The sequence below is a fragment of the Dendropsophus ebraccatus genome, chromosome 8 (assembly GCF_027789765.1).
Source record: "Dendropsophus ebraccatus isolate aDenEbr1 chromosome 8, aDenEbr1.pat, whole genome shotgun sequence".
Classification (NCBI taxonomy): domain Eukaryota; kingdom Metazoa; phylum Chordata; class Amphibia; order Anura; family Hylidae; genus Dendropsophus; species Dendropsophus ebraccatus.
Window position 1 is genome coordinate 82,462,125 of NC_091461.1, and position 16,745 is coordinate 82,478,869.

At 44.1% G+C, this 16,745-nt stretch overlaps 1 protein-coding gene and 1 long non-coding RNA gene across 4 annotated transcripts in view; one reads left to right on the forward strand and one right to left on the reverse strand.

Moving 5' to 3' along the window:
- Window positions 1-16,745, reverse strand: part of TCIRG1 (T cell immune regulator 1, ATPase H+ transporting V0 subunit a3) — a 200,584-nt gene that overhangs the window by 42,649 nt on the left and 141,190 nt on the right. For all 3 annotated transcript variants that reach the window (XM_069980778.1, XM_069980776.1, XM_069980777.1), the window contains 2 exons: window positions 11,819-11,944; window positions 5,074-5,169 (listed from right to left, as the gene is read on the reverse strand). In XM_069980778.1, coding sequence (XP_069836879.1) covers window positions 5,074-5,169; window positions 11,819-11,944 — 222 coding nt within the window. The remainder of the gene's footprint in view (window positions 1-5,073; window positions 5,170-11,818; window positions 11,945-16,745) is intronic.
- The window catches only part of LOC138799497 (uncharacterized), a 47,204-nt gene continuing 42,325 nt past the window's right edge, over window positions 11,867-16,745 (forward strand). Inside the window, exon 1 of the long non-coding RNA XR_011364269.1 lies at window positions 11,867-11,961. This is a non-coding gene — a long non-coding RNA (uncharacterized lncRNA). The remainder of the gene's footprint in view (window positions 11,962-16,745) is intronic.

The following is a 16,745-nucleotide window of genomic DNA, read 5'->3' on the forward strand; positions in this document are numbered from 1 at the left end:
TACTGGCAAGTGCCCTTGGCAGAGGCTGCTAAAGAGAAAACGGCCTTTGTCACACCAGAGGGGCTATATCAGTATAAGGTGTTACCTTTTGGTCTTCATGGTGCCCCGGCCACATTCCAGCGTTTAATGGACATTGTTCTTCGTGCACATCGTCAGTATGCCTCAGCATACCTTGACAACATTGTTATTTTCAGTGCTGACTGGGAGAGTCATCTAGCGACGGTACAGGCCGTACTAGACTCACTCCGTAGGGCGGGACTAACTGCTAACCCAAATAAATGTGAAAACAACAGGTGGGGGGCATGCACAGCCAAACAATAAAGCTGGGTGCTAACCATAGGCATATGAAAGACCTATATTCCAAAAAAGCAAAAAAGAGCATATGCCATATAATAAGTAAGCACACCACAGATCATTAGATAAGCTCAAAATAACAGTACTTTATTCCACAGGTACAAAAAGAGATATAAATAACACACATAGATCCAAAGATTAAAAACACTTAAAAAGCACACCAAACATGGAGACACCACGTAAGGTGTCATCCACCTTGACACCCCGTAAAAAAGGTATTGTGTGTCCTGTTCAAATAATAAGACAAATAACCCTTCAAAAGTGACAAAAATCATGAAAAGATGGAGTATCCAAACTAATACAAGTAACAATATGATAAATAGGCAAATAATACAGTGATACCCAAACAATGAATAGTTACCACCTAACCAAGATATGAACAGTGACACAACGGGGTGTCAATAAGGGGATCCCCACGCGTTCCGTCCGCACTACCGGACTTCCTCAGGGGTAATGAGATATGCGAGAGGACCTTTATTTATATGATCATTCATAAGTGCTAAGTCTGTGCACAATAAGTCTAATCAGTACCTGTATAAAGGATTGGCTCCATACAACCTGGCTCCAAGATGGCGCCACCGGCGTCCCCGGTATCACAATGCGCATGTCACAAAAGCGCTATGCGTCATATGGTCACATGGTCATAATATATCACATGAACGCAAGTAATCTCCGCTGAATGATGTGTTGGGAATAATGTACATAATTGTCCAACAAATGTATATCTGCTATAGCGGTTATTTGTATAATCAAAAATACAACTAATATCTATAAACAATCTTACACACTAATACTATATTTCATTGCGCATGCGCGACCACTATGCGTCATGTGGTCACATGATCGCAATATATCACATGACCGCAAGTAATCCGGTCATGTGATATATTGCGATCATGTGACCACATGACGCATAGTGTGTTGTTTTTTTTTGGGACATGCGCAGTGCGATACTGGGGACGCCGGTGGTCTGTATACACTTCATGGTATATTTCAACTGCAGCCGCGCATGCGCAATGAAATATAGTATTAGTGTGTAAGATTGTTTATAGATATTAGTTGTATTTTTGATTATACAAATAACCGCTATAGCAGATATACATTTGTTGGACAATTATGTACATTATTCCCAACACATTATTCAGCGGAGATTACTTGCGGTCATGTGATATATTATGACCATGTGACCATATGACGCATAGCGCTTTTGTGACATGCGCATTGTGATACCGGGGACGCCATCTTGGAGCCAGGTTGTATGGAGCCAATCCTTTATACAGGTACTGATTAGACTTATTGTGCACAGACTTAGTACTTATGAATGATCATATAAATAAAGGTCCTCTCACATATCTCATTACCCCTGAGGAAGTCCGGTAGTGCGGACGGAACGCGTGCGGATCCCCTTATTGACACCCCGTTGTGTCACTGTTCATATCTTGGTTAGGTGGTAACTATTCATTGTTTGGGTATCACTGTATTATTTGCCTATTTATCATATTGTTACTTGTATTAGTTTGGGTACTCCATCTTTTCATGATTTTTGTCACTTTTGAAGGGTTATTTGTCTTTTTATTATTTGAACAGGACACACAATACCTTTTTTACAGGGTGTCAAGGTGGATGACACCTTACGTGGTTTCTCCATGTTTGGTGTGCTTTTTAAGTGTTTTTAATCTTCGGATCTATGTGTGTTATTTATATCTCTTTTTGTACCTGTGGAATAAAGTACTGTTATTTTGAGCTTATCTAATGATCTGTGGTGTGCTTACTTATTATATGGCATATGCTCTTTTTTGTTTTTTTGGAACCCAAATAAATGTGTCATAGGGTTAGAGGAGGCCCAAAACTTAAGGCCCTATTACACCAACAGATCTGACGACAGATTATCTGCTAAAGATTTGCAGCCAAACCCAGGAGTTGATTTGAAAAGAGGAGAAATCCAGTCTTTCCTATATGACCTGTTCTCTGTTTGTAGTCCGTTCCTGGGTTTGGCTTCAAATCTTTGACAGATAATCTGTTGTCAGATCTGTTGGTGTAATAGGGCCTTTAGTCTAATATTCCACGGGCAGACTAGGGCCCGATCAACGATGTAAACGAGCGCCGATCTGCTAGATCAGCGCTCGTTTACTGGGCCTGTTCCACTGCCCGACAACCGTTTAGCGAGGGCTGCAGGGACATAGTTCCCGATGTCCTTGCAGCCCTTGTTTCATACTTTACCTCACTTCTCGGTCTTCTCCTTCTCCCCGGGTCCCGCGCGGCAGCATCAGCTTTGGAGCGGCCTGTCTGAATTGACAGACTGCTCAGCCAATCACTGGCCGTGGTGGTCCTGGCCAGTGATTGGCTGAGCGGTCTGGCAGCTCAGACAGGCCGCTCTGAAGCTGATGCTGCCGCGCAGGTATGATATTTTGAAATTGTCAGTCTCCTGCCGCGCACCGCTATTCAACCTAGCGATGCGCGGGTGGCGACCGATGATTTTAGGTTTGAACCTAAATGAACGATCAGCCGATGACAACGATCATCGGCTAATGGTTCTCTATTCCACGGAGCGATAATCGGCCGAATTAGCCAATTATCGCTCCGTGGAATAGGCCCCTAGGCTATGTCATTATGCGTGGAGTCATCAAACCCCAGATGAATAAGGAAGAGGTGTTACAGGGTTGACCAAGGCCTATCACTACTGGGCAAGTAAAGGAATTCCTGGGTTTGGTGGGCTATTATATGAGGGTTTATTCCCCATTTCGCTACTTTGGCAGCTCCATTAACAGGGCTTTTGAAGGGACATAAGTCAGTGATGGTATCAGGGCTGTAGAGTCGGTAAGCCGCAGCTGCGACTCCAACTCCGACTCCTGAATTTTCTCAGGACCGACTCCAACTCAGACTCCTGCTCCTATCACACTGGCTCAGCTGCTTCTCCCTAATGTCCTACATGATCCTGGGGCAATTTCTGAGGGAATAAGGAAACATATAAAACACCTTCTCCTGTGCGTGCAGTGGATGCAGCCAGTCTCCAGCCTGCATGTCCTGAACAACTCAGAACTAGACTAGATGGAGCAGGTGGTCTTTTCCTGCTGATAATCTTCTATGTTTCTGACTAATTATTTACCATACACAAAGAAACACTGCTAACAATGCCAGATTCCTGTGCTATAAAGGTCAGCCATAGTGATATACAGGGGGTCACACATAGTAATATAGAGAGATCACTGTGGGGGCATGCAATAGCACGCACACACACACAGCCTGCTGCAGCCATAGTTTACACACGCACACACAGCCTGCTGCAGCCATAGCACACACACACACAGCTTGCTGCAGCCACAGCACAAACACACAGCTTGCTGCAGCCATAGCGCACACCAACACAGCCTGCTGCAGCCATAGCACACACACACACAGCTTGCTGCAGCCATAGCACACACCACACACACACAGCCTGCTGCGGCCATAGCACACACACACACACACACACACACACACACAGCCTGCTGTGGCCATAGGACACACACACACACACACAGCCTGCTGCAGTCATAGCACACACAAAGCCTACTGCAGCCATAGCACGTACACACATAAACACAGCTGCAGCCATTGAACACTGAAGAAAAACACACAATATTCTCCCAGAGAGAAAACACTACACTGAGGACAGAGGTTACTGCTACACTACTTATGTCTTCTTCTCATCCTCCTCTATATTACACAGGATATCTTCATATTACAATGCTGCTCATATAAAGTCATCCAGCAAGACAACAGCACAGATCTCCCCCCACACAATGGACTTCCAGCTCAGAAACAAACTGCCAAATAGTGACCGACAACTTTTCCATGACCCCCCCCCCCCCTTATGTAATAGGGCCAGTGTCCTATTAGAATGTTGCTCATAATATATAATCAACTTTTAAAATTCATATCAAAATTCAATTCTACATTTTTTTAAGATTTTTTTTTTAAAGCTGGAGTTGGAAATTTTTTTTCACACTCCAACTCCGAAGCCAGCCAAAGCTAGCTCCGACTCCGACTCCACCCAAAACTAGCTCCAACTCCGACTCCACAGCCCTGGATGGTATGCTGGAATGACCAAGCGGAAAAGGCTTTTTCAGCTTTTAAGGTCTGCTTTGTCTGGATCACTGGTCCTGGTGACACCTGACTTCAAAGGGAGTTTGTAGTACAGACCAATACAATGGTTCAACTAAAATTTTGCACCAGGGACCATCAGCCTTTAGCTATGCCCCAGATTTGATGTTGAAGATCTGCAGCAGATCTGTTCTAAATAACTGAAACCAGCATCAAATCTGCTGCTTATAGTTATTTTAACCTTTGACGTGTATTTTTGACATACGGCTGTTAACAGTGTATGGAGCGGACTTGAGCCAGCTCCATACATTGCAACTCCTGACTGCTATTAGCAGTGGGGGATTAAATGTACTCTGGGCTGTCCATTCTTCCTTGGACCCATCACCACATACAAGCAAACAGACACAGAACCCTAGCGTGACCTAAACAAAACTGACAAGTGTGAACATACCCTAAATCATTAGCAACTAACATCCATCCCAGGAAGCTCTTTTTTCCATCCTTTCAACAAAATAATACATCTCAGAAGAAATTGTTTGTGGTCCTTTTTACAGAGCCAAAACCCACTCAAGTTAGGAATTCCACAAATACTATTGGGTAGGATATTTCAGCAAATTAAATCAGAATGTAAAGTACCTCTTCACCATTATGTGTCTCTTTTTCTCTCTCATTTCCTGAATTTTCTATAGAATGTTCATTATCTTCTCCCATTAGGCCATCCCTTTTGCCACCCTGAAATATATAAGCAAGAGTTAGAGGTTGGAAGAAATAAAAAACAACGTTCCACGACAAGCCAAAATCACACTTCCTGTATCCTCACATGAAAGTGTTGAATATGTTACGTTCTTGAAATTTAAAAAAAAAAAATTCTGAATTAAAAAAAAAACAAGTGTTGAATACAGCACTGATGCCTAGAAGGCAAACCTCTAAACCTATACCCCATCTGCAACGCTAGGATGTGTTTGTGGATATCCCCAAGTAAACAAAAGCTCTCTTTCTGCACTAGAAATGAAAACTCGTCACCATGTTTTGAGACACTAAACCACCAGCATGTCTATATGCAGCTGGAGTTAAAGGAGAAGTCCAGCGAAAGTTTTTATTAAAGTATTGTATTGCCCCCCCAAAGTTATACAAATCACCAATATACACTTATTACGGGAAATGCTTATAAAATGCTTTTTTCCCTGCACTTACTACTGCATCAAGGATTCACTGGTGGTGATGTCACGACCCGACTCCCAGAGCTGTGCGGGCTGTGGCTGCTGGAAAGGATGATGGCAGGGGGGCACTGAGGGACACAGGGAACTGGAGGAATACTGAGCATCCCTCTGCCATCATCCTCTCCAGCAGCCACAGCCCACAGAGCTCTGTTTGTCGGGTCGTGACATCACCATGTTATCCAGGAAGTGAAGCCTTGATGCAGTACTAAGTGCAAAAAAAGCACTTTATATGCATTTCCCGTAATAAATGTATATTAATGATTTGTATAACGTTTGGGGGGCAATACAATACTTTTCGCCTGACTTCTCCTTTAAGTGTTCCAAAATTACCTATATGTGCGCATGTTCCAGTTTCAATACCAATAGAGACTAGTCTTTACTGCATTTACTGAGAGCAGATCAATGTCAGACTAGAGTCACTGATTTCTTTGACTATGTCAAAAAATGATGGATAAAGGTGGTGCAGGGGCAGACATATACAGTGCTGGCCAAAATTATTGGCACCCCTGCAATTCTGTCAGATAATACTCAATTTATTCCAGAAAATGATTGCAATCACAAATTCTTTGGTATTAATCTCTTCATTTATTCTGTGTTCAATGGAAAATCACAAAAAGAATTGTCAAAAAGCCAAATTGGATATAATTCCACACCAAACATAAAAGAGGGGGTGGACAAAAGTATTGGCACCCTTTAGAAAAATCTGGCGATGCTTCTTTAATTTGTGTAATTAACAGCACCTGTTACTTATCTGTGGCACATAACAGGTGGTGGCAATAACTAAATCACAATTGCAGCCAGTTGAAATGGATTAAAGTTGACTCAACCTCTGTTCTGTGTCCTTGTTTGTACCACATTGAGCATGGAGAAAAGAAAGAAGACCAAAGAACTGTCTGAGGACTTGAGAAGCCAAATTGTGAGGAAGCATGAGCAATCTCAAGGCTACAAGTCCATCTCCAAAGACCTGAATGTTCCTGTGTCTACCGTGCAGTGTCATCTAGAAGTTTAAAGCCCATGGTACTGTGGCTAGCCTCCCTAGATGTGGACGGAAAAGAAAAATTGACGAGAGATTTCAACGAAAGATTGTGCGGATGGTGGCTGAAGAACCTCAACTAACATGCAAGCAAGTTCTAGCTGCCTTGCAGTCCGAGGGTACGACAGTGTCTACCCGTACTATGTGTCGGCGTCTGAATGAAAAGGGGCTTTATGGTAGGACGCCCAGGAAGACCCCACTCCTGACCCAGAGATATAAAAAAGCCAGGCTGGAGTCTGCCAAAACTAACCTGAGAAAGCCAAAAACTTTTTGGAAAAATGTTCTTTGGTCAGATGAGACAAAAGTAGAGCTTTTTGGGAAAAGGCATTAACAGAGTTTACAGGCAACAAAAAAAAAAAAAAAAAAAAAAAAGAAGAGGCCTTCAAAGAAAAGAACACGGTCCCTACAGTCAAACATGGCGGAGATTCCCTGATGTTTTGGGGTTGCTTTGCTGCCTCTGGCACTGGACTGCTTGACAGTGTGCATGGCTTTATGAAGTCTGAAGACTACTAACAAATTTTGCAGTATAATGTAGGGCCAGTGTGAGAAAGCTGGGTCTCCCAGCAGGACAATGACCCAAAACACACTTCAAAAAGCACTAGAAAATGGTTTGAGAGAAAGCACTGGAGACTAAAGTGGCCAGCAATGAGTTCAGACCTGAATCCCATAGAACACCTGTGGAGAGATCTTAAAATGGCAGTTTGGAGAAGGTGACCTTCAAATCTCAGGGACCTGGAGCAATTTGCCAAAGAAGATTGGTCTAAAATTCCAGCAGAGTATTGTAAGAAACTCATTGATGGTTACTGGAAGCGGTTGTTCGCAGTTATTTTGTCTATTTTCATTCTCTCTATTATAGACCATTCTCCATAGATCACAGAGAAAAAAATTGGGGAGGTACTTGCGGACCATAAAAATCACTGAATGTGTGAATAAGCCTTTAGGATAAGCCATCAATTGTAGATAAATGGCTAATCAACTCCCAGGACCCTTGCTGGTCAGCTTTTTAAGGGGAGGGCTGCATTACAGGAAGTGCAGCATCCCCTTCAATGCGTACACTGCCATCACATTTGGCTATGCAAGACATTAGTTTCGTCCCATTCAAACGTATGGGAAGATGTAATACCATGCACAGTCTCTCTGAATGAGATGCATTGTGTAATGGACTGAATAGATTATTAATTCTAAATAATCAGATAACCCTTTTAAAACACAAGCTCCTCTTCGTGGGATGGATGCGGTTTTAAATAAGGGAGGATGAGTTCATTTTTAAAAATTTTTTTAGCCCAACCTGAGCAGAATTCTAAACAGTTTATTTTCTTGGACAACCCCTTTACTATGCCATTCTGCTTGGATCCTATCTGGTGTCATATTTTAATTTGTTAAAAATATATTTATCAATTGCTTCACCATCCAGGGCCGTAGGGAGGGGCGCCACCACAGGGAGCAGAGAGAGAAGAATCACAGTGGATGAGGCAGCCTGGAAGCGTCCTGCCCTGTCACTGTGGGGAGAGAGGAGACGATTTTAACTTGATCAAAAGAGGTATTACCCATACTGTACTGTCTCCTAACTGCTGTTTAGCTATAATTTGCGCAAAATCGCTGCGTTTTTACCGAGATTTTGCGCAAATCAGGGCTAAACAGCAGCAAGGAGACAGTATACTAAAGTTACTGTGTAGATCAGGGGTCCTCAACTGGCGGACCGCGGTCCGAACCCGGACTGCGGAGGCCAGCTGTCCGGACCCCTGGTCAGACCTCCTAACCGCCCCGGATCTGGACCGTCCCGGGGCATTTAGGAGGTCCCGCTCCCTACCGCACTGCCTCCCGCCCCTTAGGCGTACTGTCCTTAGATGTCAGTACGCCTGTGGGGCTGGGGGCAGTGTCGGTCCGGCCCCCGGCTGATACGCGCTCTGTAGGGATGTCCCGGGGATTCCCCAGCAGAGCGCGCACCACAGACCTCAGTGTACGCTGCCGGCCTGTCCTTCCCGGAAGTGCAGGCCGGCGGCGTACGCTGAGGTCACTGATGCGCGCTCTGCTGGGGAATCCCCGGGACATCCCTACAGAGCGCGTATCAGCCGGGGGCCGGACCGACGGGAAGAGAAGAAGACAGCCGCAGCGGGGAACGAGGTGCTAGGTGAGTTGTTTTTGTTATTTTTTATTTTTTTCTGTCTGGGGGGGCATCTACAAGGGGAGAGCGCACAGGTGGACTATATACTACAGGGGGGACCTCACAGGGGGCTATATACTACTGAGGGGGCTATATTCTACTGGGGGGAGCGCACAGGGGGCTATATACTACAGGGGGGACCTCACAGGGGGCTATATACTACTGAGGGGGCTATATACTACTGGGGGGAGCGCACAGGGGGTTATATACTACAGGGGGGACCTCACAGGGGCTATATACTACAGGGGGAAAGCACAAGGGGGGCTATATACTACTGGGGGGGACCTCACAGTGGGCTATATACTACTGGGGGGAGAGCACAGGGGCGCTATATACTACTGGGGGGAGCTCACAGGGGGCTATATACTACAGGGGGACAGCGCACGGGGGGGCTATATACTACAGGGGGAGCTCACAGGGGGCTATATACTAAAGGGGGGAGCTCACAGGGGGGCTATATACTACTTGGGGGGAGCTCACGGGGGCTATATACTACTGGGGGGAGCTCACAGGGGGCTATATACTACAGGGCGAGAGCACAGGGGGGCTATATACTACTGAGGGGAGCTCACAGGGGGCTATATACTACAGGGGGAGAGTGCACAGGGGGCTATATACTACAGGGGGAGAGCGCACAGGGGGGCTATATACTATTGGGGGGAGCTCACAGGGGGCTATATTCTACAGGGGGAGAGCGCACTGGGAGGCTATATACTACTGGGGGGAGCTCACAGGGGGCTATATACTACAGGGGGAGAGCGCACAGGGGGGCTATATACTACTGGGGGAGCAACAGGGGGCTATATACTACTGAGGGAGAGCGCACAGGGGGGGCTATACACTACTGGGGGAGCAACAGGGGGGCTATATACTACCAGGGCAGTCACCCCCTTTGTACCTAATATCAAAGGCCTGGTGAGAGAGAAAAAAATGCCAGTTTTCCCGCTAATAAGCAGCAATTCTGTATATAAATAGTTGAACGTTTGTGACAAAGTAACAAAACACGTTTCCTACTGATGTTCAGCTCGGACCTTCACCTGACAATAGACCCCGGTAAGTGGACCTTCACTAAAAGTTGTTGAGTACCCCTGGTGTAGATGGTGTTTTCATCAAAAGGACCTTGACATGTGACTATGATGTCACCGCAGGTCCTGTATGTACACTGACTGCACTATGGAGGAGGAAGAAAGAAAATACAGGTGTGTGGAAAGGGGAGGACAATCAGGGGTGCACAGTCTGGGAAGGGGGGTGAAGGGTGCCCAGTCCAGAGTGGGAAGGAGGGTGCCCAGTCTGGAGTGGGGAGCAGGACAGGGGTGTACAGGGTGACACCGGTCTGGTATGGGGGGAGACACACAAGAGAGTGTCCAGTCTCTATTTAGGGGTCTGGTTGTACATTATCATATACTTAACCCCTTAATAACTGCCCTCTCCAAATATATATCACGTTTATATAAACCTTACCTCTTATCTGCAGAGGTAGGGAACCTTGGCTCTCCAATTGTTGCAGAACTACAACTCCCATCATGTCTGGACAGCCAAAGTTTTGGCTTTGATTGTCCATGTATGATGGGAGTTGTAGTTCTGCAACAGCTGGGGGGCCAAGGTTCCCAACGCCAACCTATAAAGCAGCTGTATCTGTATATACAGCGACCATGATACAAGAGTCATTTTTCAAAATGATTTCTATTTTGAATTTGGTGATGGAAAACCTTACTGGAGGTTTTGTCTGCTGTTGTCTCCGCTGCTGAGTGGAGTTGATCGAACCTCGGGAAATCCTAGGTTCGACCGAACATTCACGAACCTACCACATTAGATTGCTGATGCCTGCCGGGTTCGTGGGGAAGGAGGAGAGTGCCCGAGTGCTGCCTGAAATTCTGGGATTCAGCCTAGGTAATAGGATGAATCCCGGAATTCCAGGCGGTCCCCGGTCAGTCTCCTCCTTCCCCACGGACCAGGAAGGTATCAGCAATCAAATGCGGCAGGTTCGTGAATGTTCGAGTTCGATCGAACCTTGGATTTCCCGAGGTTCGATCAACTCTACTGCTGAGCGTACCTGTACATTAGGAGACGGTACCATATAATCACATTACACTGGGTGTCACACTGGAGATAGATCAGGAAGCTTTGCCTCCTAATTCAAAGGGACAGGCAGCAGTAAGCGGAGACAACGGCGCCTCCGTTAAGGTACTTAGGGACCAAATTTGAAATGGGAAAAATGGAAGTACTTTCAAAAATTCTGATTGATCCCAGAGCTGCCTGATAATCATTCTTCATAAAAACATTCCAGGAACACAGTAAATATGACATTATGTATCCCATATTGTGAACACCACACTAGTGCTGCCAGTAGAGATGAGCAAATCGCTCATCTGAACAATCGCTTATCCAAACTTAATTAAAAAAATAAAAATATGGGGGGGGTGCCAAATTGGATCTTTGCCCCGGGTGCAGGAGAGCCTAGCTACACCTCTGCCACCATCTCACAACAATAAGATCAGTCTCCTTCTGTATGGCAACAGACTGCAGAAAGGGCACTGCCCTGCTATTCTTTCTGTTATGGAAATCCTGACATGCAAAGCATAATATTCAAGGGCGAAAATTAAGAGCAACACAAATGTAAAATTTAAATCAAGTCCCGCTCCCATTCACCCTGACGGATTTAACAAGATATGCACGCCTCTTTGTAAATCCAGCGGGACAAACTACATTTGCTAAGGGGAAGGTATAGATTTCTGCCATGGTTTACACCTGTTTCGAGGTGTAAACCATGATTAATTAGGCATTGGAGGCCAACCCTCCCCCTGCCTTGTGACCCCCGGCCCATTAGGGGATCAGGGCTTAAATCTGGCATGTGCCACTGAAAGGGCAAAAATCTGCACCTTTTCCTTCGATAAATGTGCCCCAGGGTGTTTTCATCAAAAGTAGAATGATCAACTTTTTATCTATTAGTGTAACAGATTATACCTGCACCCAATGACGTTTGTTGTTTTTTTTCCTGTGGTGATCAAAACAGAGACAGAGTGGATCTCCCAGGAGAAGAACTGGAACACACAGAACAGCTACAACCACCAAAACCATCTGAACAATTCGCTGCAAAATAAATAAAGGTATTATGTACAAGAAAGAACATGATTTAACATTGTGTTATTCCAGAAATGCTGCCAAGCTTCACCAACCCTTCTCTGCCAGCAATGTAGGTTCAATATATTATATTACCAATAGAGATGAGCGAACGGGGTTCGGGTTCGAGTCGATCCGAACCCGAACGTTCGGTATTGGATTAGCTGGGGCTGCGAAACTTGAATAAAGCTCTAAGGTTGTCTGGAAAACATGGATACAGCCAATGACTATATCCATGTTTTCCAGATAGCCTTATTGTTTTATCCAAGTTCAGCAGCCACCGCTAATCAAATGCCGAAAGTTCGGATTCGGATCAACTCGAGCATGCCCGAGGTTCGCTCATCTCTAATTACCAACACCAACATTATAAAAGAAAACAAACTATACAGTACACATTATAAAAGAAAACAAACTTTAAAGTACTGCACAGCCCCTTTCAAACTACCAGTACCATTTTCATGTCCTTATAGAGGCATGTCTGGTCCCAGGATCTGCCTGTGACTTGCGGCTGATATTCAGGGTGAAAACAACTTTTATTCTGGCAGCACAGCGGTGTGTCAATGAGGTGTGCAGCACTCACTGCCTTTCTTCTTTTTTTTAGCAAGCCCATGGGCTGCATCTTCATCTTTGTCATGCTGAAGATCCAGCTCAGGGTGTATTCTCGCTGTGCTGCTAGAATAAAAGTTGTTTTAACCCTGAATACCGGCCCCAAGAGTCAGGCAGACCCCAGGACCATACATGCCTTGATGAGGACATGAAAATGGTACCAGCATTTCGAGGGGGGCTGTCTTGCGGTACAGGTTTACTTTTCAGGATGAGCTGTTCTGTCTCTGTTTTAGCATCAGCACTACATGTGGCCATCATTTATCTTATACATGGCATTTTTCGGCAGACTTCTGCTTTGCTTGCTAAATCTGTAATTTTCGGTCCTCCCAGTGCCGGTGGGCAGAGCCTAAAGTCTATGGCATCTGCTCACACAGAGCTTGCAGAGCCTAAAAAAGCAGTAGCCGCAGCATGGAAGCCATAACAAAGCTGAAGTGAGTAATTCTGTATAAAGCCCTGGGATGCGATACCTACAGAGCCATCTCTTATCTGCCTTCTATCTCTCTTCTCCTCCTCCCAGTAAAGAGCTGTTTGTTTATTTCTTGAGAGTAGCTTGAACTATTGATTTAAAATATTGATAATATTTATTGATTTAGGTGCAGGCATCCTATTTTCGCTGGTTAAAGTGTACCTATAATTTTATACTGGCAGAAGGATATATTCTTTAAAAAATCCTGCAAGTACCCTGTTAACTGCATTGTAAGTATATGCAGTCAACAGGTGTATCCATAAGAATTAATTCTGTGTCTAAACAGACAGCTTACCGGCAGGATTTTCGTAGCATATTGTTCTGACAGCATTAAAGGATAGGTACACTTTAAAGTGCCACTGTCTTTTACAGAACTTTCGACATGTCATAGAGGCATGTCAAAAATTTTGATTGGTCCGGATCTGAGTTGTTCAGACCTGTACCGTTCAGGAGATAGAGCCAGAAAAAGACCACACTAAGCGCGGTTCTCTCCTGGCTCTGTGTCACGTGATCATTTGGACCTATAATGGAGCTCTATGGCGCCCGACTGATCACGTCACACAGAGGTCTTCTCCCGGCTCTATCTTCCAATTGGTATGGGTCTAAACACTCAGACCTGGACAGAATAAAACTTTTGACATGTCTCTATTAGAGATGAGCGAGTAGAACTTAATCGAGTAGGTATTTGGTCAAATATTACTCTATTCGATATACTTGTTTTCGATTGAGCATCCAACCAAATACGCCGTAAAAATCTGATTCCCCTCCCACCTTCCCTTGCACCTTTTTTGGACCAATAACTATGCAGGGGGTGTGTGACAGGCCCTAGGAGCACGCTGGCATCGCGAGAACAGCATCTACATTTATTGGCCGGCTTACTCATGTGACCTCCAGGAGTATGGGAACTTGGGATTTTCGGCTCGTCATCAGACGCCATCTAGGACCTAGTCAGGGATAGAGGATCCAGCAGGGAGAGTTAGGTTTAAGCGGATTTTAGGCAGGAAGGACCCCCTAAAAACCCTTTTTAGAACTACAACTATGTATATAGGACAGTTTTATCACCCGATATACAGCGATTGTATCAGCGGCTAGCAGTCCATCAGTGTGTTCTCACACACAGGCAGCAAAAAGCAGGCGATTTTAAGAAACTTTGTAATTGGGTTTATTAGCCTGAAAAATTAATTTTTATCATGAAAAAGCAGTTTGAAGCTCTCTCCCATTGTTCTCCTATGGGGAGAGGGAAATGAGACACCAAAACAGGACAAAAAGAGTTAATTTACAACTACATGACCCGGCTGACAGTCAGCACTGACCTCTCTGACCTCTGAATACAGCTTTCACCCAGCTCCGTGCCTGTAATCCTTTGTTCTCTGCTCTCAGCTGTCAACTAACTCCCTCCTCCCCCCTCCCCTCTCTATAGAACAGACAGGGTTGTGTCTGATGCAACAAGACAATTTCCTGATATTTTGCAGTGAATGGAAAAGAGGAGGGAGGGGGGACCTGGGAAAAGTCTTTTTAAATGTAGATAATGGCATATTTGCCTAATAAACCCAATTATAACGTTTCTTAAAATCGCCTTAAAAAAAATATGACAGTGACTTCTTAAGAATAGGGCTCCTTTCAACTGCTTTCTCATTCAATGTATATCTTGATATTCATCAAGATATTCAGGTTCATCTTCTGCAGAGAGGAAAATTTAAACTTTTAGAAGATTTTAAGCAGAAGAAAATGTTAAAGTCCTTATTAGGGCTACTAAATAGCACAGTAAATAGCTGCTTCCATTATAGTGGAGACACTGTCTAGTAGCATATGATATAGTGACACAGACAGTCTTGCAGATAAGAATTCTGCTGCGTTTGTTGCTGTGACATATTGAAAAATAATACATATATATTTTCACTTTTCGCCTATTGCTGTACGTAAGAGTTGAAAACACCTACTGTTTTTGCCAAAATTTGCGTACTTCTGATGGGATATTTATCAGTAGCCATAGTCTGCTGTGTTGTGAGACATATTTAAAATATATACAGTGGTGCCTTGGATTACGTGCATAATTCGTTCCAGGACTGTGCTTGTAATCCAAATCACTTTTAACCCCTTAGGGACCAAGCCTATTTGAGCCTTAATGACCAGGTTCATTTTTCAAAATCTGACCTGTCTCACTTTATGCGCTTTTAGCTCAGTGATGCTTTAACATATGCTAGCGATTCTGAGATTGTTTTTTTGTAACATATGGTACTTTATATTAGTGGCAAAATTTGGTCACTATCTTTTTAGTTTTTTGTGAAAAACATAAAAATATCCAGAAAAATTAGCACTTTTACAAACTTTGAAATTCTCTGCTTCTAAAAAAAGAAAGTCATATCACATAAATTAGTTACTAGGTCACATTACCAATATGTCCTCTTTATTCTGGCATAATTTCATAAACATATTTTACTTTTCTTGGGTGTTACGGGACTTAGAAATGTATCAGCAAATTATCAATTTTTCATGAAATTTCCAAAACTTATTTTTTTAGGGACCAGTTCTTAAGTGTGTTTAGGAGGCTTGTATACTTAAAACCCCCATAAATGAACCCATTTTGGAAACTACACACCCTAAGAAATTAATATAGGGGTATAATGAGCATTTTAACCCTACAGGGGCTGGAGGAAAGTATTCACAATTAGGTCGGTAAAAAATGGAAAATAGAAATTTTCAAATAATATGTTCGTTCAGATTAAAGTATCTCATTTTCACAAGCAAAAGGAGAGAAAAAGCACCCCAAAATTTGTAACGCAGGTCCTCCTGAGTACAATGGTACCCCATATGGGGGCGTAAACCACTGTATGGGCACACAGCGGGGCTCAGAAGGGAAGGAGCGCCAATTAGCATTTTCAGTGCGGATTTTGCTGTACAAGTTTTCAGGCGCCAGGTGCGTTTGCAGTGCCCCTGTAGTGCCAGCAGAGTGAAACCCCCCATAAGTCAGCCCATTTTGGAACGTTAACCCCTCAAAGAATACGTCTTGGGGTGCAGTGAGCATTTTGACCCCACAGGTATTAGAGTAAAGTATTCAAAATTAGACAGTAAAAATGAAAAACTTGAATTTTTCCAATAATAAGTATGTTTAGTTTGAAATTTCTCAATTTCACAAGGAACAAGAGAGAAAAGGCATGCCAAAATCTGTAACGCAGGTTCTTCAGAGTAGAAAGGTACCCCATATGTGGGCATAAACCACTGTATGGGCACACAGCAGGCCTCAGAAGGAAGGGAGCGCCAATTAGCATTTTCAGTGCAGATTTTGCTGTAGAAGTTTCTGAGCGCCGCGTGCGTTTGCAGTGCCCCTGTAGTGTCAGCAGAGTGAAACCACCCATAAGTCACCCCATTTGGAAAGTGCACCCCTCAAAGAATACATCTTGGGGTGCAGTGAGCATTTTGACCCCACAGGTATTAGAGGTAAGTATTCAAAATTAGACAGTAAAAATTAAAAACTCAAATTTTTCCAATATGTTTGTTTAGTTTGAAATTTCTCAACTTCACAAGGAAAGGAAGAGAAAGCACACCCCAAAATCTGTAACGCAGGTTCTCCAGAGTACAACAGTACCCCATATGTGGGCATAAACCACTGTATGGGCACACAGTCGGGCTCAGAACGGAAGGAGCGCCAATTAGCATTTGCAGTGCAGATTTTTCTGAAGAAGTTTCTGAGCGCCGGGT